This window comes from Peromyscus californicus, unplaced genomic scaffold (genome assembly GCF_007827085.1).
Source record: "Peromyscus californicus insignis strain IS unplaced genomic scaffold, ASM782708v3 Scaffold_22__1_contigs__length_63687245, whole genome shotgun sequence".
NCBI lineage: Eukaryota > Metazoa > Chordata > Mammalia > Rodentia > Cricetidae > Peromyscus > Peromyscus californicus.
Genome location: NW_026294525.1, coordinates 59,128,931 through 59,154,369, shown reverse-complemented (window position 1 = coordinate 59,154,369; position 25,439 = coordinate 59,128,931). Strand labels below are relative to the sequence as shown.

The 25,439-nt window shown below is 39.8% G+C and overlaps 1 protein-coding gene and 1 long non-coding RNA gene across 7 annotated transcripts in view; one reads left to right on the top strand and one right to left on the bottom strand.

Moving 5' to 3' along the window:
* Positions 1-22,731, bottom strand: part of Rev3l (REV3 like, DNA directed polymerase zeta catalytic subunit) — a 152,763-nt gene extending 130,032 nt beyond the window's left edge. For 2 of the 5 annotated variants that reach the window (XM_052751437.1, XM_052751438.1), the window contains exon 1: positions 22,487-22,728. In XM_052751437.1, coding sequence (XP_052607397.1) covers positions 22,487-22,625 — 139 coding nt within the window. In that variant the 5' untranslated portion in view covers positions 22,626-22,728. Of the gene's footprint in view, positions 1-12,651; positions 12,780-20,465; positions 20,584-22,486 lie in introns of those variants that run through there. The other 3 variants (XM_052751439.1, XM_052751441.1, XR_008221293.1) reach the window with 3 other exon arrangements.
* A 731-nt stretch (positions 22,732-23,462) lies between these two features.
* The window catches only part of LOC128118654 (uncharacterized), a 104,113-nt gene continuing 102,136 nt past the window's right edge, over positions 23,463-25,439 (top strand). For both annotated transcript variants that reach the window (XR_008221292.1, XR_008221291.1), the window contains exon 1: positions 23,463-23,633. This is a non-coding gene — a long non-coding RNA (uncharacterized LOC128118654). The remainder of the gene's footprint in view (positions 23,634-25,439) is intronic.

The window sequence follows — 25,439 nt, the reverse complement described above, 5'->3', positions numbered from 1 at the left end:
CATTCTTATGAGGAATAAATAACAAATCTATATTCATTCTGTAGTCAAACATTAAAGACAACAAATAACATGATAAACAGATGTAACTAGCATCCTATTAGCTGCAACTGAATATTCAAACTCAGTGCAAACATTCAGATATTCCTTACACTTCTTGGTACGAAGTAAAACATGAAACAGCACACTAGCAGTATGCTATTCAATAATCCTCAAAGCTACTCAGGAACCATGTTTTTGTGCCGTGTCAAGATACAAATCAAGTATGAAAGATTTGTAATGCACAAGGATTGGTACATTAGCAACTCAGGTTTGGAGTACCAAAGAGTAAACATAGAAATAGTTTCTTAAGCTTCAGCAAGGGGCTTGTTCAATGACAAGAGTTGTCACAGTCAGGAAAGCCCAAAGCTAGAAACTTCATCCCCACATTTATAGCTTATCCACAATCTTTACCAGTTTTTATATAATTATGAATCATTTTTATCTAAAGCTATAGAGCTTGATTATATAACTGATATTTTACCTTATCAGGGTCCCAATGAATAAAGTTATCAAGTTAACCTAAGGCCATAATTGTTTGAATGAAAGAAAGGCTAATGTTAGCCCTAGTTTTACAAGAAATTAAAAAAAAATCAATTTAGAGTAAAATCAAGCCAAACATCTATTAGTATACTTCATTCATCAAAACTGCCATCAATTTTAACACATCATTAGTTTATTTCTGTACTACAAAGAAAGTAAATGCCAGGCGCAGTGGTGCATTCTTGTACTGGCTAGTTTCATGTCAACTTGACACAAACTAAAGTCATCTGAGAGGAGGGAACCTCAATTAAGAAAAAACCTCCATAAGATCTGACTAGACTCAAGCCTGTAGGGCATTTTCTTAATTAGCAATTAATGGGAGGGAGGGCATTGCGGGTAGTGTCATCCCTGGGCTGGTGGTCCTAGGCTGAGCAAGCCAAGAAGAGCAAGCCAGTAAGCAGCACTCCTCAATGGCCTCTGCATCAGCTCCTGCCTCCAGGTTCCTGCTTTGTTTGAGTTTCTGCTTTGATTTCCATCCATGATGGACTACAATGTGGAAGTGTAAACCAAATAAATCCTGTACTCTTTGACTAGACTCCTGGAGCTCGGCCTGGTGTTTGGCTGTGGATCTCTGCATCTGCTTCCATCAGTTACTGGATGAAGGCTCTATGATGACAGGGTATTCACCAATCTCATTACCAGGGCAGGCCAGCTCAGGCACCCTCTCCACTATTGCTAGTAGTCTAAGCTGGGGTCATCCTTGTGGATTCCTGGGAACTTCCCTAGCACTCGGTTTCTCCCTATCCCCATGATGTCTCCCTCTATCATGGTATCTCTTTCATTGCTCTCCCACCCCATCCCCGTTCCAGTTTGACCATCCCGTTCCCTTATGTTCTTATCCCTCTCCCCTACCCTCTACTGCCTCCCCTCACCCCCAGTTTACTCAGGAGATCTGAGCAAGAGGCATCAAGATCATGATGAGGAAACCTACAGAAACAACCAAACCAAGCTAGTGGGAACTCATGAACTTTAGATCAACAGCTGTGGAGCCTGCATGGGATGGACTAGGCCCTCTGCATAAACAAGACAGTTATGTAGCTTGGTCGGTTTAAGCGGCCCCTGGTAGTGGGATCAGGATATATCCCTGCTACATGAGCTGACTGTTTGGAGCCCATTACCTAGACACCTTGCACAGCCTTGATACAGGGAGAGGGGCTTGGACCTGCCTCAACTGAATGTACCAAACTTTGCTGACTCCCCATGGGAGGCCTTACCTTTTTGGAGGAGAGGATAGGGGATGATTTGTGGGGAAAGGCTGGGGTGGGGGGAGCAGGAGGAGGGATGAGAGGGAGATCTTTGTTTAGTATACAAAATGAATAAAAAAAATTCTTAATAAAAAAAATCCCTTACTCCCCAACTTGCTTTTGGTCATGGTGTTTCATCACAGCAGTAGTAATCTAACTAAGACAGTACCTATAACTTCAGGACCCTGAAGGCTAGGCAATAAGAACAAAAGTTCAAGGCCAGCCTGAGCTCCATAGCAAGACCCTCCCAAGACAGGCAGGCAGACAGAACACTGACAAGGAAACACAGCATACCACTGTTTCTAAGACACATTCCAATTGCTGATATATAAAAACTTGGGGAGAAATACACTTTTTAGAATGAATGGACTATAGAATAACTCTTCTACCAATTTTTCATTAAAATATTTATGAGGAACTGGAGAGAAGGTTCAGTGATTAAAAGTGCATATTACTCTCACAGAAGACCCATGTTTCATTCTCAGACCCACATCAAGAGGTTCACAAGCACCTATAACTCCAGCTCCAGCTCCAAGGGATCTAATGCCTTCTTCTAGCCTCCTTGGGCACCTGCATTCGTTCACACACACACACACTCACACACACACACACAAACAATGAAAAATTAAAATTAATCTATAAATTCAATAAAATATTTACAATATATATTCTGTTCTTAGAAACACAAGTCTGCTCCAACATAAGAAAGAAAAAAAAAACTTGCTAAAAACTTCCTAAGATTACTAATGTTATCTCATAATTGATAGAAAATGGTTGTTTCTATCCTGGAATATAGTATTAGTTTTCATAGTAATAAATAAGGCAAGTGTAGTGGTTCATGTCTGTAATCCCAGCAACTGGAAGACTGAAGCATGAGAATCAGGTCAGCCAGAGCTATACTATGATTTCAAACAAGCCTGTCCTAGAGTGAGAGTGAGAGAGACCCTGTCTCAAAAAACTAAAAAGCAAAATAAGAAACAAATAAATTAGCTTCCATTATTTTTAAGGGCATTTACAACTTAGAAGCTTTCATATAATGCTCTCATTTAACAACATAACAGGTCTTAGGTTACCTAGGAATATATTAGTTCCTACATACCAAAGCAGTACACAGAGGCAACAGGCAGAAATAAATCTTAGTCCAATAGAGGAACACTTGGATGAATGTTTATGTCTCCAGGGTTTTACACAATCATTAACACTGCATGTCAGGCAGGGCCATTTCACCATCTTGTAAGTGGAAAGTAAAGACGAGAGAGCAGACTAAGCATGCCCTATCCACTGGAAATATTAGGTTGTTGGTTTGCAGACGCATCAGTCTAGAGTGAACCTTTAGAAGTAATCAGCAGCATAGATCAGTTCTTAAAAATGTTGTTGTGAGGCTGGAGAGATGGCTCAGAGGTTAAGAACACTGACGGCCCTTTCCAGAGGTCCTGAGTTCAATTCCCAGCAACCACGTAGTGGCTCACAACTGTCTGTAATGAGATCTGGTGCCCTCTTCTGGCCTGCAGGCATACATGCAGACAGAGCACTGTTTACATAATAAATAAATCAATCTTTAAAAAAAGAGAGAGAAAGAACACTGCTGTGTTCTCTTTAAAAAAAAATGTTATTATGTGTATTCACACACACGGAAAGGCACACATGTGAAGGTCAAAAGATAACTTGTGGGAGTTGGTTCTCTCCATCCATCATGTAGGTCTCAGGAATCAAACTTAGGTGGTGGTAATGTTTGGTGGCAAGTTCCTTTACCTAATGGTCTATCTTGCCAGTTCAATAAATTTTCTTTATAAAACAGCCAAAGAAAAGAATCTATGATGGGCTAGTGAGATAGCTTAGTTCATAAAAGTATTTGCTAGCCAAAGCACCTGAGTTCAATTTTCAGAACCCATATAAAAAGCTGAGTATGGTGGTGAAGAGGTTCCTTTTGGTTCCATGGCCAGCCATGGTAGCCTACCCAGCAAGTCTCAGGTCTCAATGATAGACCATGCCTCCAACACCAAGGTGGACAGCTATCCTGAGGAACACTTGATATTGACTTCTGGCCTTTACCTATACAAATAAAAAAACACACGTGTGCTCATGCATAGAATCTGTGGTGATTTATAATTTAAAAAAAAAAGAAAGAAAGAAAGAAAAGAAATGCAAAAAGTTCCTGTAGTGTGTTCACAATCCAGTTGGGCTGGAGAGGTGGCTCAGTGTGAAAGTCCCTGCCGTACAAACATGAGGATCTTAGTTCAGATCCTCCCAACCCACTTAAGAAGCCAGGCATGGCTGTATGCATCTGTAACCCCTGTGCTGGAAGGAGAAGGAAGCAGGGACAGTCAGATCCTTCCAAAAGACACGGGTCTCAAAACACAGAAGTAGAAGCAATGGAGAAAAATACCCAATGTTGATCTCTGGTCTTTACATGCACACACAAACAAACATATGCATGCATATATGCACATACTCACGTGAGCACGGTACACAGGAAAAAAAACTAAAGTAAGGTTTCTGTGAAATAATCTCTCATAAGGAAAGCAAATAAATTGAAAAGGCAAAGAAGAAACAAAAGACAACAGACATATGCAGAACTAAGACACAAACAAAACTCTATAAAAGAGAAGGAATGAGAACTATATTGGGAATGAGAAAGAACAGAATCATTACTGTTGAAAACTAAATCAGTAATGTAGTGAACAATAAAAGAGCTCATCAATAATGCAGAAATTAAAAACTAGCAGCAGAAGCGAGGATTGAACTGAAGAGTCGGCCCAGCAGGTCAAGATACTGCTGCCACACCTGACAACCCACACTATGGAAGAAAACCAACTCCTCCAAGTTGTCTCCTGACTATGTGTGTTGTGGCCCATGTGCATCCATATACACTAAATAGATAAATGTAATAAAACACAAAAATGGGGGCCGGGCGGTGGTGGCGCACGCCTTTAATCCCAGCGCTCGGGAGGCAGAGGCAGGCGGATCTCTGTGAGTTCGAGGCCAGCCTGGACTACCAAGTGAGTTCCAGGAAAGGCGCAAAGCTACACAGAGAAACCCTGTCTCGAAAAACCAAAAAAAAAAAAAAAAAAAAAAAAAAAACCACAAAAATGGAAAAGCTGAATGCTTAAAAGGAGAAAGTGAGGCCAGGCTTGGTAACACACGCCTTTAAGACCAGCATGGACCTCTAAGTTTGAGACCACTCTGGTCTACAGAGCAAGTTCCAGGACAGCTAGGGCTACACAGAAAAACCTTGTCTTGAAAAGAAAAATTAGTTAATTAATAAAAAGGAGACAGTGAAAATGGGTACAGTATTTTAAAAAAGAGAAAGAAATATTATCTAATCCATAAGTAATACAGAATTTTTAAAACTGCTTATTACTTACTTTATATTAAAACATCACAAAAAGGAATAACGAAGGTATAATAGAAGAACCCCAAACTAAAAGGCACCTATATCTTTGTAGCAAAAGGACTTTCTTTAGCCCAGTCAGAATGAAAAGACATGGGCCTGTGAGATGGCTTAGTAGATAATAGGTGCTAGGTACCAAGTCTGATGACCTCAGTTAAATCCCTGAAACTCCCATGGTAGAACTGACTCCCACAAGCTGTCCTCTTACCTGCATGTGCCCACATGTGCCCACAAATACATGAGATTAAAAAAAAAAAATAAAAACATCAGAAAAATGTTCAAGAGAACTTGGAAGAAAAAAATACCTAGGACACCTGCACATTACGGTATACTTTAGCTTGTCCTTCTTAATCATGCTAGTCAGTAATACGCACATGCAGCAGCAGCAAACATCATTCTCAGATAGTCTAGGGTTCAGAAAAACATTCTACAAACACATTCGCCTAAATAGTATCTGAAAACATTATTTGAAGAAACTAAGTTAATGAAACTTGGCACCCAAGCCGGGAATATTGAAACACCTCTGTAAACCAAGTATTACAAGGAGGGGGATCAAATCCAAACCTGGACTACAGATCAAATTCAAGGCCAAGTTGGCAGACCAGAGACCCTGCCACTCACAAACCACAAAAGCAACTGAAACTTAAAAAATGGGAACCACGGTAGTGCTCTAAACAAAATTAGTACGTACAATGGAGTCTAAACTATTTTAATTCAATATATAAGCTATCTTTGTTGTTATTCAAGATATAATCTTTTTTTCATTAGTTGAGAATTTTGCACGTATTTTGATATCTTCATCTTTCTTTCAACTCTTCCCAGAGCCACATTTCCTTCCCTTCCCACACAACTTTGTAACCTTTTTTCCCCTTATTAAGGTCAATTTGTGCTGACCAAAAATCCTTGGATGTAAGATACATTTAAGGAATTTGTGTCCACTAAGAAAAGCTATTTTTAGGGTAACATGTATAGTTTAGAACATTCAACACTTACTAGTAGTCTTACAAATTAGTGTGGGAAGCCAGGAATACCAAAAAACTAAATTGCTTGTACAGGTTTCGTATCCCTACTGTGAAAACCTGAAATTTGCAATGCTCTAAAATCCGAAACGTTTTGAGCATTGACATAGTAAGTATGAAAATTCCACACTCAATCTACTGTGATGAGGTCATACTGTCAGGCTGTGTGTTTAAGGTATGTATGAAACATAAATGAATTTCATGGGTCCTGCCTTAAGATATTTCATTATGTACAAGCAAATATGAAATCTGAAAATTTTCTATCATATGCATTTTGGATGAGGGATACAAATCTGTGTTACAAATCTGTGTTATATAAGAGAAAATATTTTATCTTGTTCTTGAGTTTTATAATTAATTACAATTATATTTCAGTATATATGCTTTTACACTGAAGCATTTTACACTGCAAAAGCCAAAACTAAAAGAGGGAAAAGGGGTTACTCAAATGCATACAATTACAAAGATAAAGGAAAAAAGCGTATTTATTACAACAAAAATTTTACTGTCTAAAGTAATGGTTCAGGTAGGTTTTTTAAATATGAGTCAGGTAGGTTTTTTAAATATGAGTGACCTATAGGACTAATATATAGCAACAGGCCGTGGTTTACAGTAGGTGTCAGAGAAGCAATCGAGTTCAAAGAAACAGAAATTATGACACAGGACAAGAAATAGGATTCAAGAGGAAATCATTTAAAGAATTCTTTTGGATTGTTAAAGAGGTATCTACAATGCTATTAAGTAAATCTGTTACAGTTCTGCAACAAGTCAGATGTAAAACCCTAAAATTAGCATGTAGAAAATAAGGAAAACAATTCTATCACTGCTAGATAATAATTTTTTTAATAATTTATTTTTTATTTTATGTGCATTGGTGTTTTGTCTGTGTGTATGTCTGTGTGTATGTCTGTGTAAGGGTCCCCTGGTCCCCTGGAACTGGATTTACAATTGTGAGCTGCCATATAGGTGCTGGGAATTGAGCCCGGGTCCTTTGGAAGAGGAGTCAGTGCTCTTAACCGCTAAGCCATCTCTCTAGCCCCTAGGTAATAGTTTTTAAAATGCAGCTTGTATTTTTCTAGTAATTCGTCTTATTGTAGTTTTAAGTACCAGGAAAGAAGTTTCTTCACTATAAAGAATTTAAAGAACTGTTGAAAAGTCATATTAGTCATGAAGCTTTTGTGTGTGCCAAATAACACACACAAATGAAACCATTAGTGATACAAAGCAAGACAGAACAGAAGTGGGAAACAAACTGTTCGTGACAGATGAGACAAAAATAAGTATCTAGAACTAAAACATTTGAAAACAAAATTTTAAAATGTCATATTTTCTTCATATAGTTTTATGTTCAAAGATATCCTATCAGTTTAATATCAGCTTTGGGAGAAGGAAAAACACACTGTGAGGTACATTACAACCTCAGAAATGCTTTTTAAATTTTTTAAAGGAATAATCAAGGAACTAAACATATGTCAATAATCTGTATCAAATAAATGAGAAGTTACTTCAAGTTTCAAAAAATGTACATAGATTGGTGACATAACAAATTCTGTCAATAATAAATGAGAAATTACTTCAAGTTTCAATGAAATGTATATAGATTGGTGCCATAACAAATTCTAAAAGAAACCTCAATAAATTTAAAAAGTTAAAAAAAGAAAAAAAGGTACAAAATACTGGCTTTCAACCATGTTCTACTATATCACTTAAGAATTACTATTTGGGTTTTTTGTTTTGTTTTTGTTTTTGTTTTTAATGCTGCTGAGTAAAATTAATTGTGGAGAAAAGGTCTGGTAATCTTAAAAATGTTTAAAACTACACTAAATTACTCAAAACATGCTAATCTGTCTGCTCGTATAGCTTTGAATTCTCTCTTAAACAGAGTCAAGTTCTTCACATCAGGAGGTGACAGGCATTTCTGCCATTTCTTCCATAGCTCCCTGAAATCCTTCATAACCTCTGGATAACTATTTGGTAGTATTATTATTTTTTCCACAATGGCTACATTTTATTCATCTTTCTTTTATGTGATCAGTGAGAAACTAATAATCTAGTCACACTAATGTCTACATGGTTGGTTAAGGAAAAGGATTGACTGAAAAGATAAAGCAATGTTTGTGTTAACACACAATTGTATATACAATGTGAAATAACAAGACTCAATACAATATTCTGAACAATTATAATTGATATGAAGTATTTTTCTACCTATGCTATACAATCTGATCATCTAAAAATAGTCCTTTAAAAGATGGCTCTATTTCTTGACTGTAATGTCAAAAAACAGTCTCACAATAGAAACAAATCTAGAAGATGAAAAAAAATAGACAAGATATTTTTGAAAATTTTAAATCAGAGACTTTTAAGGATAAACTCTCCAAATAATATATGTCCATGCTAGATCTTTTCTTTCCATTCTTGTCCCAAATATTCAGGTATAACTTCATCAAAATGTGTTTTAAAGGTGCGTTTAACACACACACACACACACACACACACACACACACACACACACACCAAAATTTTTTAAATCACTATTTAAATAAAGAACATTTACTGTAAGAACAATTCAATTCATAGATATGAGTCAATTTCCCTAACATATGAAGAACATCTCAGAATAAACACTTCCAACAGGAAAATGAGCAAAAGAGAAATAGTGTGTTTTAAAAATAAACACATGGACTGGGGATGTTGGCAAAGTGCTTGCCTAGCATTCACAAAGCTCCAGATTTGATCCTCAGTATCACATAAACCAGGTATAGTGGTGAATACCTGTAATCCCAGCACTAAGGAAGTCAGGGCAGGAGGATCAAGGTCAAGATCATTCTCAACTAACAGTGACTTTCAGGCTAGTCTGTGCTACATGAAACTTTTTGTCTAAACATACTTGTATGTACATACACATGCATATGTGTGTGTATGATTCTCAAGTATATGGAAAGACAATCTTACTATAATAAAAGAATGTAGGAGCCAAGAGATAGCTCAGCAGGTAAAGGTACTTGATACACAAGCCTGGTGCCCCAAGTTGGATTCTGGGAACCCAATGTAAAAACAGAAAGGGAGACCTGACTCCACAAGGTTGTTTGTCCCCCACCCCATACATGCATGCTTCGCGCGCGCGCACGCACGCACACACACACACACACACACACAAAAAAAAAAAAAAAAATTAAGAAAAGTCAATATTGCACTGAGATCTATACTTTTACCCATCAGATTGACAATAAAACACTTGAGAACAAAATCTTCAATATCTGGTCTCATTTCTGGTGGCAGTACAGATTAAACAACCTCTATATTACAATTTTTATAATTTAAAGAATTCTGGTAGAACATTTTTTTAAATGTGGTACACAAGATATATATAGTATAGGGTCATTTAAAAAATTAATGTAATTACTTGCTTTTTCAGGTCTCTGTATAAGGCAGACAGGTAAGAAACTTAGATGAATACAGTAGTCTTACTCCACCTATTGCTTATCTAATAATACCGTATTGTACAGTTAGTAGACAATGTAGGTATTTGTGAATGTTACGCAGAAACAAGAATAGAATAAAAGTAAGTAACATAAAGAATTAAGTTTACCTGAATCATCAAATATACTATTTATGTAAACACCTCCAGCTGAGGGTATAGCTCAGCAACAGAATACTTGTTGATCACACAGGGTTCAATCCCTAACATTATTTTTAAAATTAAAAAAAAAATACTACTTATTTAACAAAGGGAATGATGTCATACTGTCAGCAAGTGGGCCCTTTGGAAAAATGAGTCAGCCAGCAACAGTATAACAGATTATAATAATGGCCCCCTAATTAGCCATACATCCTTAGGAAACCCCTAAGGACAATCGCTGTGATTTGTTTTGGACCATCAAACAAGAAAACATATGGAGTCTGCCTCTACTTGCTGCTCCTGGCAGCTCTGGTGTTATCTTCAGGTGAAGAGTCATGGCTAGCCTGCTGGAAACTTAGGTTCTCTGGCACCCTAGGTAACAGCCAGTAGCAAATTCCAGACCAAATAAAACTATCCTAGACAAACCACCTGACCTATTCACTGATGGCAGACATATAAACAAGCCCACAGAGAAGCAGTAATAGAGATGCTTAACTAATAGGAGCCCAGAATCAGAGGTTAACACAGCTATTTCTTGACAACAGGAAGTTTAGGGAGGGTTGGTGTACAGCAAAAGTTAGTAAAAGTGGGTACAAAAATAAAACTTTTGATCAAATAAAATTCTTACTTTACTTTTCCGCTGTTAAGTTCCACACTGAGAATACAGTTGTTCCCACTAACTGTGTGGGACTGGTCCAGAGTCCCCATTCTTCTACCTCAGATATTTAAGTCTCTTATATGAAATGGAGTGATAGTTGCACATAACCTATCAATAGCATCCCATGTATTGTAAATAATCTCTGGGTTACTTACAGCACCAAATACAATATAAATGCTAAGCAAAGCAAATAGTTGCAATATTCAACTGTTTAAGAAGCAATAACAAGAATAAACAAGTCTGTACACAATACAGCACAGATGCAACTGGGTTTTCCCCTCAAATACTTTCTGAGATTGTATGAATCCCTGGACATAAAACCTACAGATATGAAGGTCTGACTGTCGATTCACATACTACTTCCTTAATTATACTAAACTTATAAAAATATTTTCTATTAAATTAACTGTAAAGTTCAATTTCCTTATAAAACATTTACATAAAGTAATTCAGTCTAAATGATCACACAACATTTAGAATAGATAGTACCACTTAGGAAAAAATGGATCAATATGGGTAAGTAGTGTACTATTACTGTGACTAAGAATATGCTCCCAGTCACTGTCATTTACTGACAACAACTATTACTGTTTTCTGAAAGATCTCGTATTTTGCTTTTCTGCTTCTTTGGTCTAGATGAGTAATAACCTAAGACATGGTCTCTCATTTGATCTCACATGCTATGAGGCAAACATGCTACAAACTTAGATAAAAGTCAATTAGCCTCTTCACATCTCATTTTATCACGTGTAAAATGGAGAAAACAGTACTTTTTTATAGTTATAAAGACTAACTTACTTGGAAAATAGTACACAATAAAGATAAAAAAATGGTTTAATACTTTATATTAAAAATAATATAAAGTATTTAGCTAACATATGCTTTCTATTTTAAAAACCTTAAACCTAATCAACCAAAATATGATACATCAAAATTAACTTGGAAGATCTTTATGACTTTGGGGGGGGCAGGGGGGAGCTAACAGAAGTTATTAAAAAAACAACCCTGAGAAAATATATTTACAAAATATATGGTGAAGACAATTGAAGCACTAGAGAAGAATGAATCATTTGGCCTATACCCCACAATCTTAAATAGGTTTTCAAAAAAGAGGCTTCATTTTTTTGTATGTGTATTATAAATTCACAAAAGGCAAAAACAAGCAAAGCAATAAATCCCTTTTGACAAGTTACCTTCCTGAGACATCTGGCATATGCTTTTAATATGTTCTATCATAATTTATGTATTTTTTAAGCACCACTAATGACTTTGGAAAATCAGGCTCCTTCAAAGAAATACAGTTAACCTAATCTGCAGCATTGGGAAAACTAGTTACTCCTTAACCAATGGCTTATCACTGCTCTCTTTCAAGCAAAGAGCAGACATGGACATTGTCCTGCCCTACATAAAACAAGGGTTTGTTTTGTTTTTAAAGTTATGCCTGGATGGGGTGATTATAAAAATTGGCCAACTTTTAAAAGGTGTTTTAAATACATAATTCTCTCATCCATAGACATGAGTCATTGACCAACTATAAAGAGCCTACCCACAATGTGCAAGTCATCTACTTTACACTAATGTGAGGAATACATAAATGGTACAAAAGGGTACATTTTCCATTTCACTTCAATTCAAACGTTTTAAAGAGCACTTAGTACACAAGAGGCAACAAGGCAGATCTGGAGACAAGTATAAAAAGGGTGACATTATGCTACTATATGGCAGACATTTGCTGGTTATTTTATTCAGTAATAATAGTCCTGTGAGGTAGAAATCATTAAAACTTGTTTTACAGAGAAGGAAGTTAAGGCACATAGAAGTAAAATAACTTGCCCAGGGGATCTCAGCACACAAGGCAGTGGGATGGAGGAGTTATTGGGGGGTGAGGGGGTATCCCTGAGGATAGTGCTGACTGTTTCTACAAACAATGTTTAATGCAGTAAGTCCTTTAATAGCAGTGTGGGGAAGGGCCAGGACTTAGAAAACCAAGGAGATAAACTTTGGGAGTGGTCAAAGGAGCCAGAGGTTTAAAGAGTTTGATATCTGAGTTGTTACTTTTAAGGATGAGTACCACTTCAATGCCAAGGATCACCCCACCCCCCTCACCCCCAATATATTAACCAAAATAAATTACTTACTTGAAATTGAGAAAAACAATTTTGAGAGTAATCTTCCTCAGATATATTATTCCATAGTTTTAAAACAAATAATATGATGACAGTTTAATTTTTAGGTTGCTTTTATGTGGCTTGTCTTGGTTTTTATTCTGAAATGAAATTTAGATTAGTCATTTTCTTGTTCTGAGAAACTAGGAGTATGCCAACATGTTTTAACTTTACATTCTTTCACATAGCAACATGTATTCTTACTTACAAAGCCATCTCTTTCACATCTTAAACAAATCTAATTTAATATATAAATTACTTTTAAGTGTAAATATATGTATATGCAAACTAAAATACTTCTTTTAATTCTTGTTACACTTTCTTGGCAATTGTAAGAAGTGTAAGAAAAATAGAAAACTTTTACAAACTGTTAAAATATTAGACAAGGCATTTCTGAGGTAACACTTTTTATTTGTTTATATAGTTAATGTTCCCTGAACCCAAAGAAAATTAAATAATTACCCCTAAAGAAACTGATTTCGAATTCTTAGTATTTCCAAAAACTATCATCCAAAATTAAAATAGAATTGGCCAGAAAGTATATATAAATAATTTTACACTGACAATGACTATCCATTTGCTTCAGAGATCACTGTTAGACATATATTCAATTTCTGCTGCAGAAAACAGTCCAGTTTCCCAATAATAATTAAGCAACTAGTTTTCATTTAAACAAATTGAAATATTTAAAAATCTATAAGAACCAGAAGCAACACAGGATCATCTGGAAATCTTCAAAGTATAATTTTTTAAAAACCACCAAAAGGTTAAAGGATTGTAACTCGGAGTCTTAATCTTACTAATAGTATGTTTGTCCCCTAAACGCATCTACATCATGTTTGGATAGTGGGTATCTTTCTGATTGCCTAAGATACCCATCTCCATATTACTTATATTTGAATGGCAATTACAAGTTAACATAACTACACTCAAAGTTCACTGTATCTTCACTCCTATCATTTCCTCTTTAATATCACCGTGGTGTTAAAATAGCAACTAGGTACCAAGGAACACACACTCCAAAGCATATCACACATCACACTCATTAAATTTATAAGCATTTCTTTGAAACAACTGGAGCTAATATTAGGCAACCTACCCTATTTAAATGCAACCTACTTAAACTACAATCATTTTTTTACTTCATATTAACTGAATGCATTCTAATCCAATGAAAAGCAAGAGGAAAATGCGCACCAGCAAAGGAATCTGAGAAGTCTAATACATTTTTAATTGTGTATGATTTCGACACTGATTTTCATTTCTAACTGTCCTAAATCTTTATTCATGCAAGTTTTACTTACTATTCTTAAAGAACAATCATCTCTCTCTCTCACACACACACAAACTTACTCAAATCTATTCTACAATTATATTCTCTCCTAGACACAGTAGGCCTTTAAAGAGTTCTAAACTATATACATGAAATTAGTAATTCTACCAATGTTCCACATTTCATCTTTCGACTGTCATCATTATCTTCCTACAATATCCCCTCAAATTTGAGGGAGTAAGGGCCAATGTGAAGCAGTGAAAAAGCTGTCCAGATTCCCATTGTTCAAATCTACCCCCATAGCAATCAACTACTGGACACAGCCTGAAGCTGCTGCCTGTCTAAAATTCATGTATGTGAATATATATATATATACACACACGCTTTATATATAATGTTTTATATATATATTCCAACATACGAAGTTTTAAATATATCACACATATATACATATAAAAAATAAGACTAGAATGGTCTTTCTCCACCCTCACATTGTTACTGGTTTTTAACTCCTTGGACAACAGAAGAATGCATGGAACATTTGCATGATGGTTAGTGAATATATATGTGTACACATATAACATATATATATGTTAAGATTTAAAGTATTATAATATTATTTGATATATATAATGAAAAATTCATAACATGTATGAATTCTCAATTCAAACTTCTTCACATCAAGGATTTTTTTTTAAAGGGGACATATATATTCTATTAGTTACTTTGCAGCAAGCTAAAATGGTCCATTAAATGCACATGGCAAGCAGGATTGAGATTTGGACCTAGAGGTGGTCTTTCCCCTCCCCGTCTCTGCCTCCTTGTCATTATCAGTGAGATGCACCTTGCACTGGATGGCATGCTCCTCGGGTACTTTGAATACAAGTTCAGAGCAGCTCCAAAATCTCTTTTCCTCAAGAAACTGCTATGGTTGATAGCTGAAGTCATTCTGATTAGTAAAGCACCTCCATTACTGCACTTCAAATATCAAAAAAATTATTACTCACCGTGGTGTTGATAGGTACCCCCAAAGTCTGCATTTCACTAGAGCCACCCTCCAATGAGCCACACCCATCAATTAAAGGCTCCGAATTAGAAGATCTCTAACGACACTGAACGTTAAACAGTATTGTAGCAATCACTTTGCAGCTGTTTACAGCAATTATTAGGAACTTTTCCTTTTGTCTTGCTTTTACTAATCCTATGACTAGAACTTTAACCAGTTCTACTCACTGGAGGCAACTACTATCACCAAATTTCCCTCTCTTTCTAAAGACAGTAGTACATATGCATTACATTACGTTTCTCTATCTAAAACATACTCCAGTCTTTCACCTTTCCTGCTTCCTCTTACGACATGGCACCACTGATGTACATACAGTACTGTATCACACTGCAGCCACAGATATTCTTACATTTTATTTGACACATATGCAAAATGTGAAACATAAAAATCCTTGAGTAGAATTGCTAACTTACCATAAAAGTACACTTTTAACTGAAAATTTCCAAACTGCTCTACATAGAGCATGAGTACTTTATAATCCTACCAACAATGTATGAGACTGGCATTTTCTTTCTTTGCTACTCTCAACTTATCCTAAATAGCTTTGCAAATATAACAGATGATGGAATGTGTTACAGCTATAATTATAACTTTATAAGAAATACTATATACATGTAGCAGTTTTCACATGAATTTTCTTTGTTCATTCCTCAATTGGCAGGAGCTATTTACTAGAAATTGGTCCTTTCTCAAAGGTACAGATGAGTTTACTAGTCCATTTACCTTTTAGTTTATGATTTGTCCTCCACACAGAATTTTACTTCTGTGTTATAAAATTCAGAATCTAGCTTTAGCGTTTTTTTCATAATCCGAAAGACATTTATCATTCCTGAACTACATCAAAAATGATTATCCTGTTTCTTACTTTACATTTGTTTTTGACTCCTCTGGAAGCTAACTTTTTTTTCTTCCAGAATAGTAGCAATCTATTTTTAAAATCCTTATTAAATAACCATTCTTTTCCAAACTGAAAGATCAAAGATAGTATCTTTGTTTTAAAGTATTAACATACATGAGTTTATTTCTGAGTTTTACTCTGTTGCATTGTTATCATGTGTCAAAATCATGCCAGGTTCGTAAACATTTTAAGTCCCGGGCATAGAACTCAGCAGTAGAGTACGAGCCTAGCATTACACAAGCCCAGGGTTTGACCCTCAACACAAGAAAACACACCTTCATATATCTACTCCCACACCCACACTTTAAAATTGAAATAACTTCACAAACAAATGGACATACTTCGACTAGAAATTGTTAGTTTTCTTTAATAGAAAAAAGTCTTTGACATTTTCTTAGCTAAGTATAATGAAGATCAAAACACCATTATGCAATTCTGCACTTTGATGGATATTTATTTTGGAGACCCTAATGAGAATCATACCTTTTTCTTACTATATTTCTGAAAAACACCTATGAAACTGGCTTTTTCTTAACAAGCATGTGAACAGTCTTTTACAAACTATGCAGTCAATATATGCTATCTGTAGAAAATGTGAAAAGTACAAAACACAGTTTCTACAGAGAATCAACCTTTATATTTCAATTCATTTTTCTGCATTTAAATGACTATTTTGTAAACTGATTTTTTCACAAAATATGATGACAATATTTTCCATGTTATTACATAATCAAAAACATGATTCCGGAATGAATAATATTTTGCTGGAATATGCTCCCTTTATGTAACTAATTCCCAACTGGTAGGTATCTGGGACTATTCTCCGTGATGACTATCATCCATTGACCAATTCTTGCAATGAATGCTTATGTTTCAAGCACTCTGGTAAGCATCGCTCTACAGTGGTGAGCAACAACAACAAAAACATCACTAGCACTTCTGGTGGTTACAATGAGGAAAAGCTAAACATTAATCGCCAACATATACAAAGTAATAACTACAACAATGCTATGAAGAAGCTTTAAATGTATGTGGGTAGGGAGGGCTTCCCTGAAGAAGAAAAAGAAAATATTCTACTCACAGAGAACAGCAAGTACAATACCCTCGATGTGGGAGGGAGTACAGCAAGAAAAAGGGACTGAAATAATGACAATATGGCAGGACTACAGAGAACAACACGGCAAGAAGAACATGGCTCAAGCCATGGCTGAACAGAAAGGTGGGGCCAGGTAAGACCTTGTGAGATAGGTTAATTAATACAAAGAATTTTGTCTGTATTCTAAATACAACTGAAAGCTACTAAAGCATATAGGGTGATGTAAACAGGATTTCATTTTGAAAAAAATCTGATTACAGTGTAGAAATCAGATTACAAGGGGCAGAGTAGATTGGGATAAACCAAGATTAGAAGGCTATTGTAGTAAACCCTTTCAAAAATGTCTGGAGCTTGGAAACTACGATGGTGATGGTCAGTGAAAAGTAGAAGGATTCAAAATATAATCAGATTTGCCAAAAGATTTATGTTCGTAGATTAAAATCCCTGAAACTAGAATCAATGGGTCAAAAAGGAACAATTCAAGGATTTTGGTATATACATTGCTAAGCTGCCCTAGAGAAAAGTTTTCATTTGTGAATTATCTTGTATCTACTCCTCTATCCAAATTTTTAATTCTTAAACAATTTTAAATGATTTAATCCATACTTCCTTCACGAAGCCTTTCCTGGCCTTCCCTTTTTGCCTGTCAGGTGGTCACGACACCCTCCTCTTGGATGCTCACTATCCCTTCACACATTTCTGTTTCAACCTAAACTTTAGTCTATGCTCACTTTACACTTCAATGTTTATCAGCACCTGTTTTCTGTGTTTCTGGAGGGTAATGCTGCTTTAACAAAGGCACAGAGAGTATGTTGATAGACATAGGAGCTTCTCCATAGTGTTCCAGAATCAAGAGGGCTCCTGCCTGCTTCTAATTTGCTGATTATGATGTTAGTCAAATATAATACAACTAGTAAAGCTTTCTATTTGGTACTTCAAATATTTATTAAAGTAGCCAATTTTGTTTACGATTAGCCTAACTAGATCTCTGTGTGCTCCTGAAAATCTCTAATAATTATAACTGAATATGTCTTATATGATCTTAAGATATTTTTGAATGTTTAGCTAAAAGAGCGAACAAGATTCTCAATCTTTTGAGAATCTGAGTTAAGTGTTATAGTTTTCAAAAATCATATTCATAAAAATGTAGTTAATAATCTACCAACTTACCAAAACAGGTCATTATAATAGTTCACTACAGCTAGGTTTATAAAATAGAAATCAGTCAACCCCCTCTACTCATGTAGAATTTCACAATTAGAATCCATGTTTTTAAAAAAAACATCTGATTTCATGTTACTATCGCCAACATTCTTTAAAAATAGGCGCCAAGTAGGAAGAAAAGTTACAGGAGAGCAGTAGTAAGTTCCTGACCTTAATCTTGAAGGCAACCAGCTCCCGCTATAATCTGTCTGGCCTATTCTGGTCTAGGACTTGGTTAGTGAACACCTTGCTCTTCTATTTACTCCTACTCTGCATCTCAGCGGGGAAACCCTTTGAAAGGATAATTAGGTTTCACCTGGTGCTGAGGAAAGGGAGATTTGTCTAAGCTCAGCAGGAGGGGAGCTACATCAAGCAATGAAGCAAGAGATGAGGCCTGGAAACTAGACAGAATCCAGTTCCTCACCTGAGTCAGGTCCTCAGCAGGATTTTATGTGAATTCCCGAGTTGTCACACCCACATTCAGATATCAATGAAAAGGCAGTATCCCACACTTTAGCCATAATCTTGCCTTCTTCCACTAAGACAAATTACTAGAATGCTGTTATAAAAGAAAAAGACTTTTTTCCCTACAAATGATAATGTTTGGGACACAGCTGCATCAAAATAATGTTCAAGACTTTTTTCGAGACATGGTTTCTCTGTGTAGCTTTGCGCCTGTCCTGGATCTCGCTCTGCAGACCAGGCTGGCCTCGAACTCACATAGATCCACCTGGCTCTGCCTCCTGAGTGCTGGGATTAAAGGCGTGCGCCACCACCGCCGGGCTGTTCAATACTTTTTTACAAAATGAGTCTAGGGCCAATGAGAAGGCTCAACTGGTAAAAGAACTCCCATGGCGGAAGGATTCCCTCTGACCTCCACGCATACAACATGGTGCTTGAGTACATGTACACATACACACACACACACACACACACACACACACACACACACACACACACATGTAAAAATTTTTAATGAGTTTGAAAGAACAAAGGGTTTGGTTTTGTTTTATTGGTTTTTCGAGACAGGGTTTCTCTGTGTAGCTTTGGTGCTTGTCCTGGATCTCACTCTGTAGACCAGGCTGGCCTCGAACTCATAGAGATCCGCCTGGCTCTGCCTCCTGAGTGCTGGGATTAAAGGCATGGGCCACCACGCCCAGCCAATGGGTTTTTTAATAGTAATTCCATCATTCACATGAAAATAAAATAAAGTGACTTCAACTCAAAACACAGAGGCTTTTAAATCCAAGACTTTTTTTTTTTTACTTTACGCAAAATATGTCCTTAAAACAGGACAACAAAAGTTAACTGGACTGTTTCCTAAAGCAGAAAATTATTTTTCATGCAATAGCAGTATTCCAATCAGTTCAGAATTTATAATTCTTATATAGTCATTTTGAGAGAAATTTTCTTCTGATGCTATTATTCAGGACCTTCTTCGAAAAGCAAATTCTGTTTAAAAAAATCTTTTTTCCAAACCAAAATAAAGAATTAATGACTTCCAAAATTGACACCTATAAACTGAAGATGTTTATGGCGCTTCATGAACTTATCAGATGTTACAAATTTTCATTCTTGTCTTTGCTTGTTAGTAAAGATATGAACTACCTGCATTTTGTACTAGTAAATTTGTTTTCAATACAAATTCTAGCATTCAGATTTTTCCCCCCAAGACAAGGTCTCTGTCTAACAGCCCTAGCTGTCCTGGAACTTGCTCTGTAGAACAGGCTGGCCTTGAACTCAGAGATCCACCTACCTCTACCTCCCAAGTGCTGGGATTAAAGCGTGCATCACCACACCAGACAAGCATTAGATTTTTTAATAAAATATTCTGGCCTCTGTAGTACATTAATTATTTTCAAGTTTTATTTCTCTACATGGCCTGGACTAGTTTTCTTTGGGAAGAGAATTCAAAAGCAGAAAATTCTGCAGCTTAGTTTTTCTTGAGATTGAATATAATATTAATTCCACTGGGAGTTTCTGACATTAAAAATGCTTGATTTATGAAAACTGTAGCTGTTGAGTGTATGCCAAGGCCTTCAATTTTCTTCTTGTTGTGGAAACAAGATTTGTTTTATACTATGTAAGGAATTATTTTATTGTTTTCTCTCTTGACCTCAGTTCCAAGGCATATACCAACCAAGTAAATTATTAACATATATTAATGCATGGATTACTGAGTCCTAAACTGACATTTACATTCATCCATGTGTCATGCTTGAAACAAATTTTTTAAGTCTGTGAATTATACCTCTTTCAACCTGATTTCAATCCTTAGCAACTCGAAGTTTGGTTTTGCTTGTATGAAAAGTATTTTTTTCTTCATTTACATTATTCATTTCATAGAACACCATAAAAACAGTGGATTTTTCTTTTTTTAATTAGGGGCTGGTGACCTATTGTAAGATATTCAGGAAGAAAAGAGATAAATATTTCTTATGAAATACTTCACATTCCAATATTCAGAAACACAAGTGTATATACCATATACAAATATTACTATTTGTAAAGGATATTCCTTCACAGAATTGTGCTGTTAGTGAAATTCATGTCTTTCCACAAACAAAACTTTCCTACATGATACAGTTTTAAATCACCCAGAGACACATATTTGGTGAGTGTAGCAGGAAAAACAAAACGGTAGCAAAGTAACTCAACCACCGTACAAACTGGAACACCACAACATAGCCTATTAGCATGTTGCTCGACGACTTGAAAGTCAACTTCACTATCATTCTCCACAGCTGAAGGGAGAACAGGCAGCGTATTACTCCAAGACTTCGAATCAAAACAAAGACAGCACCACGATGTTTAAAAGGGGAGAAAACCTATCTATCCTCCAGAACACTATAATGCCTCTTATGTTCCAGTCTTCCGAGTCCCAAGGGCTGTACTCTCCACCAACTGCTAACAGTATTCAAATTCTCTATCCTCCACGGTTCACAAGCGTCAAACTTCCACTATTTTAAAAAGGAGTCTTTTACCAAATCTTATTTATAGCACTGACATTTTTAACAAAGAGAATTCACGCTAAAAGGTAGTAGCTTAGAATGGGTGCCTGTATTTTGGGAAGTGTATTATAATCTTGGTAGTCCACAGACGTGGGCTGTAGTAATAAAGATGAATGGCGATGAGGACGAGGTGCATCAAGTGGGAAATGCTATCTACAATCCCAGAGGGCAACACCTTGGTGAGAACATCCCCCTCCAGGACACGGCTTTATCATTTCACGTTTAGAGTTTAAAACACGTAAAAAGCAAAACTGAAAAATAAAAAAAAAAACACACAAAAACCTTGGACAGGTGGCCACTATCCTATTTGTATTATAAATCCCAACGAGCGTTCCAGAACATAGCTTGTCATTTTTTCCCCCACCATTTCTTCTAAATAGTTTTTTTTTTCTAAATCTATTTTTAAAATGCAACCCCACAACCCAGCCTAGAGGCACTGTAAACCGTCCACGCTGCTGAGCTTGGCTGTGTTTGCTAACGAATTCCCCTCCATTAAGTGTAGTATGTTTTAGGTCGGGCGACACAAACACGTATGTCCAATCTCCATGGATGCCCATTTCCTGAAAGCCTGGCACCTGAGGATGCCGCTCTGTCCCCGTCACGACCTGCACTCGCTGCACAGCAGCCACATGGTCACTTCAATGAGAAAGATTATGGGGCCCCGGGCGCCACTTTCTACCAGCCACAGCCTCTCCGGCAGGGGCAGAGGAGAGCGAGGGTGAGAAGCCGGCGACGGGGCGCGACTGACATCGGGGCTGACACTTCGCCTCTGCTCTCCAAGCCATTGCTATCGAGAACAGGGCACTGGGGAGATGCAGCGAGGGCCCGGGGTCCCATCAGCGACCGACCTCTAAGGACCCGCGAACTCGTCCTTGGTGGTGGTGGTGGGGGGGACGAGGCACCGCCACCGAGCCCACCGTGCCCACCGTGCCCACCGAGCCCACCGAGCCAGGGACCTAGCCCGCCCGCCGCTCGCGCAGTCCATCCCCGGCGCCCGCTGCCTCTCTGCCGCGGAGGGGAGGGGGGGGGGGGCGCAGCGCTCGCACGAACCCACATTTCTTTTTTTTTTTAATTTTATTTAATTGTGCGCCTCCTGTCACGCGCGGGAGACAAGGGCGAGCCAGGCGAAGAAGAGGGGAGACTCCGCAGCGACCCCGGCGAGGGCCGGCGGCGTGCGCGCGAGTGCGCGGCGGGGAGGGCAGCCCCGGCGCCCCGGCGCTCGCCCGCCCGCCCGCCCGCTCCCGCTCCCGCTCCCGCTTACCTGCCGGGGTCGCTCCGAAGACTCGTACCACCGGCACCTTCTTGACCGGGAGCTGGGTGAGGGGGGACTGGCAGATATCCAGGCCCCGCAGCGGGCTGGCCATGTAGTAGTCGGCAGTCACGATCCTCACCGAAAACATGTTCGCCGCCGCCGCCACCGCCTCCCCTCCACTGGCGACCTGGCAGCAGCGGCGGCGGCGGCTCCGCAGAGGCGCCTCCTCCCCCTTTTGCTCGGTTCGGCTCCCCCTTTCCCCTCCCCTCGCACGGACGCCCGAGACGAGCGGCGGCGGCGGCGGCGGCGGCGGCGCGCGCGCGGGGCTGCGGGGGGCTGCGGGGCTGGGGGTGTGCTGCTGCCGCCGCCTCCTCCTGCTCCTCCTGCTCCTCCTGCTCGTCCTCCTCCTCCTCCTCCTCCTCCTCCTCCTCCTCAGACGCTCCCGGCCCCAGGCAGCGGGAGCGAAGCCCTGGCGCGTTCGTCGGGTCGGGTGGTGCCGCTGGTGCTGTCGCCGCGGCCGCCGCCGCCGCCGCCGGGGATCACACGGGCTCCTCGGTCCCAGGCTGCAGCTCTTGTTGCCATGATGATGATGTCACGGACGCAACCACTGGGGGAGGGGGGAGGAGGGGTGCGTGTGTGTGTGTGTGTGTGTGCGTGTGTGTGTGTGGTGTGTGTGTGCGTGCGTGTGCGTGCGAGCGAGAGTGGCGGCGGGAGGGCGGGCGGGCGGGCGAACGCGCGCGCGCCCCGGCGGCGGGGACCCGGTTTTGGGTGGTGTGGGGGGGGGGCGAGTTTGGGGGGGAGTGTCCTTCCCCCCCTCCCCCCGCCCCCGGCCTCGAGCGCGCGGCTCAGGGAAGGGGCTGGCGGGAAGCCGGGGCCGCGCGGCGCGGCGCGCGCTCGAGGAATCGATGATTCGGCCTGTGGGCCGGGTCACTGCGGCGGCGGCGGGGCCTGGGGGGGGGGGTGGGGGGGGCGGGGATGGCGGCGGAGCGCCGATGTCATGGATAGGCTCCGAGGGGCGCCGGGGTTTGGCGGCTCCTGGCGCTCGCCTCGCCGACCGCCATGTCACAGCCGAGAGAGGAGGCGGGGGCGGCCGCGGAGAGGGGATTTTTTTTGTTGTTGTTGTTTTGTTTTGTTTTTTTTTTGTCCCCTCCACAAGGTAAGGAAGGGAAGCCGCCCGCGGGAGAAAGGAGGCGCGGCGCAGATCGCGTGCGGCCCGGGAGGGAGGGAGGGAGGGAGGGAGGGCGGGAGGGCGAGCGGGCAGGCCGGCGAGCGGGCAGGCGGGCAGGCCGGGCGGGGCGCGGGCCCGGCCGGCCCTTCTCAGGGAACGCGGCCGCAGCGCGCCGAGCCCCGGCCAGCGCGAGGGGCGGGGGCGCGCGGGCCGCGGCCTCTACAAGGGCCGCCCTGGTGCTCGCGCCCTCCTCCCTCTCCCTCCCCCGGCCGCGGCGCGGCGGGCGAGCCTGGCGCTCCGCCTCGCTCCCCCCCCCCCCCCCCCCCGCACACACACCCCGCCCCCCTTCCCTTCTGCGGTGCTGCAGTGTCTGCGCCCGGCCACTTAATGAGATGTATTCACGCGCGGCCCTGCCCAGCTTTGCCCAGGGTTGGCGGCAGAGACACAGCCCAGGGATTTCCCACCGTCGTGTTTTTCTCCCGCCCCCCTGTCCACCCGCCCCGCAGTTTTACATTCGCTGTGGTTTCCCTCCGGCGCGAGCAATTACACATTAAAGACTTGTTTGCCCGGGTCACCTCCCTCCACGCCTCTCCAAGGCCGCCGGCTGAGCCCTGAGAGCCTTTCACAGACAGTTTGGGCATAAAGAAAAAAAAAAAAAAGGCTCCTACCGTGTTTTCATGTACACGTTGTGCAAGATTTTACTACGGGTTGACACAGAAGCAAAAGGGGGGTTGGGGTAGGACCGTTAGACAAAAAACAACTTTATTTGGAGCCTGAACGGTGATGGAGTGATGCAGTTAGGGATTTTGGGGGGTGTGGGGGAGAGCGGTGAGGAGAATAGATGCTACTGGTGTGGATGTTAAATTACAACCTATGGGTTTTGTCTGGCGTGGTCACTAATATTGGGCGTGACCTTGGACAAATAATTTGGTTTCTTGAGGCCTCAGTTTTCTCACGTGTAAAAGAAGGGCTTCTCTTAAAAATTAATCTTTATGGGTTCCACCCCCCCCCAAAAAAAAAAAGATTTAAGTCATAGGACCAGAAACTATGGTTTCAGCTTTGAAATTTGCCGCTGGAATTAGGACACTTGACAGTCATTATCAATCCAAAGTAGAGCTCATTCTGTCCCACTTACAAAATTATACAGGTGCATTTTACTGGTTGGTTATATTGCCTTGGATTTGGAGTGGTGTGGAAAGCTGCTTGTTTGCAGCCATTGTGGGTTTTCACATAAAATCAAAATGCTTAAAGGGACACATCACTGAAAGAAGGTTTCTATAACATAAATGCTAATACGAATCTATGCTTAGGGTGATTTGAGACCGATCAATGTAGTAGATTACCCTCAAGAGCGTCATAATAAATGGCAAGACCAGGGCATAACCTACTAACAGCTCTAGTACAAGGGAAATTTTTAAAAATTGATTTTAAGGGCTGGAGAGATGGCTCAGGGGTTAAGAGCACTGACCCGAGTTCAATTCCAGCACCCACATGGCTCACACCTGTCTATAACTCCAGTTTCAGGGGACCCTGACACCCATGGCAAAACCACAAATGCACATAAAAATAAAATAAAATATATTTTTAAAAATTGATTTTAAGTATTAAAAGACTATAGAAGTGATTTTAAAATAAGACTACCACAGACAAGCCCTAGGTTCATCAGCAGTGTGTGTGTGTGTGTGTGTGAATGTGTGCATACTTAATGTGCTTTCTGGTAAAATAAGTATCTTATATAAGCAGAATGTCAAACTGACAATGTCAGTGATTTCCACGGTGTTCTGTGGCACTTAG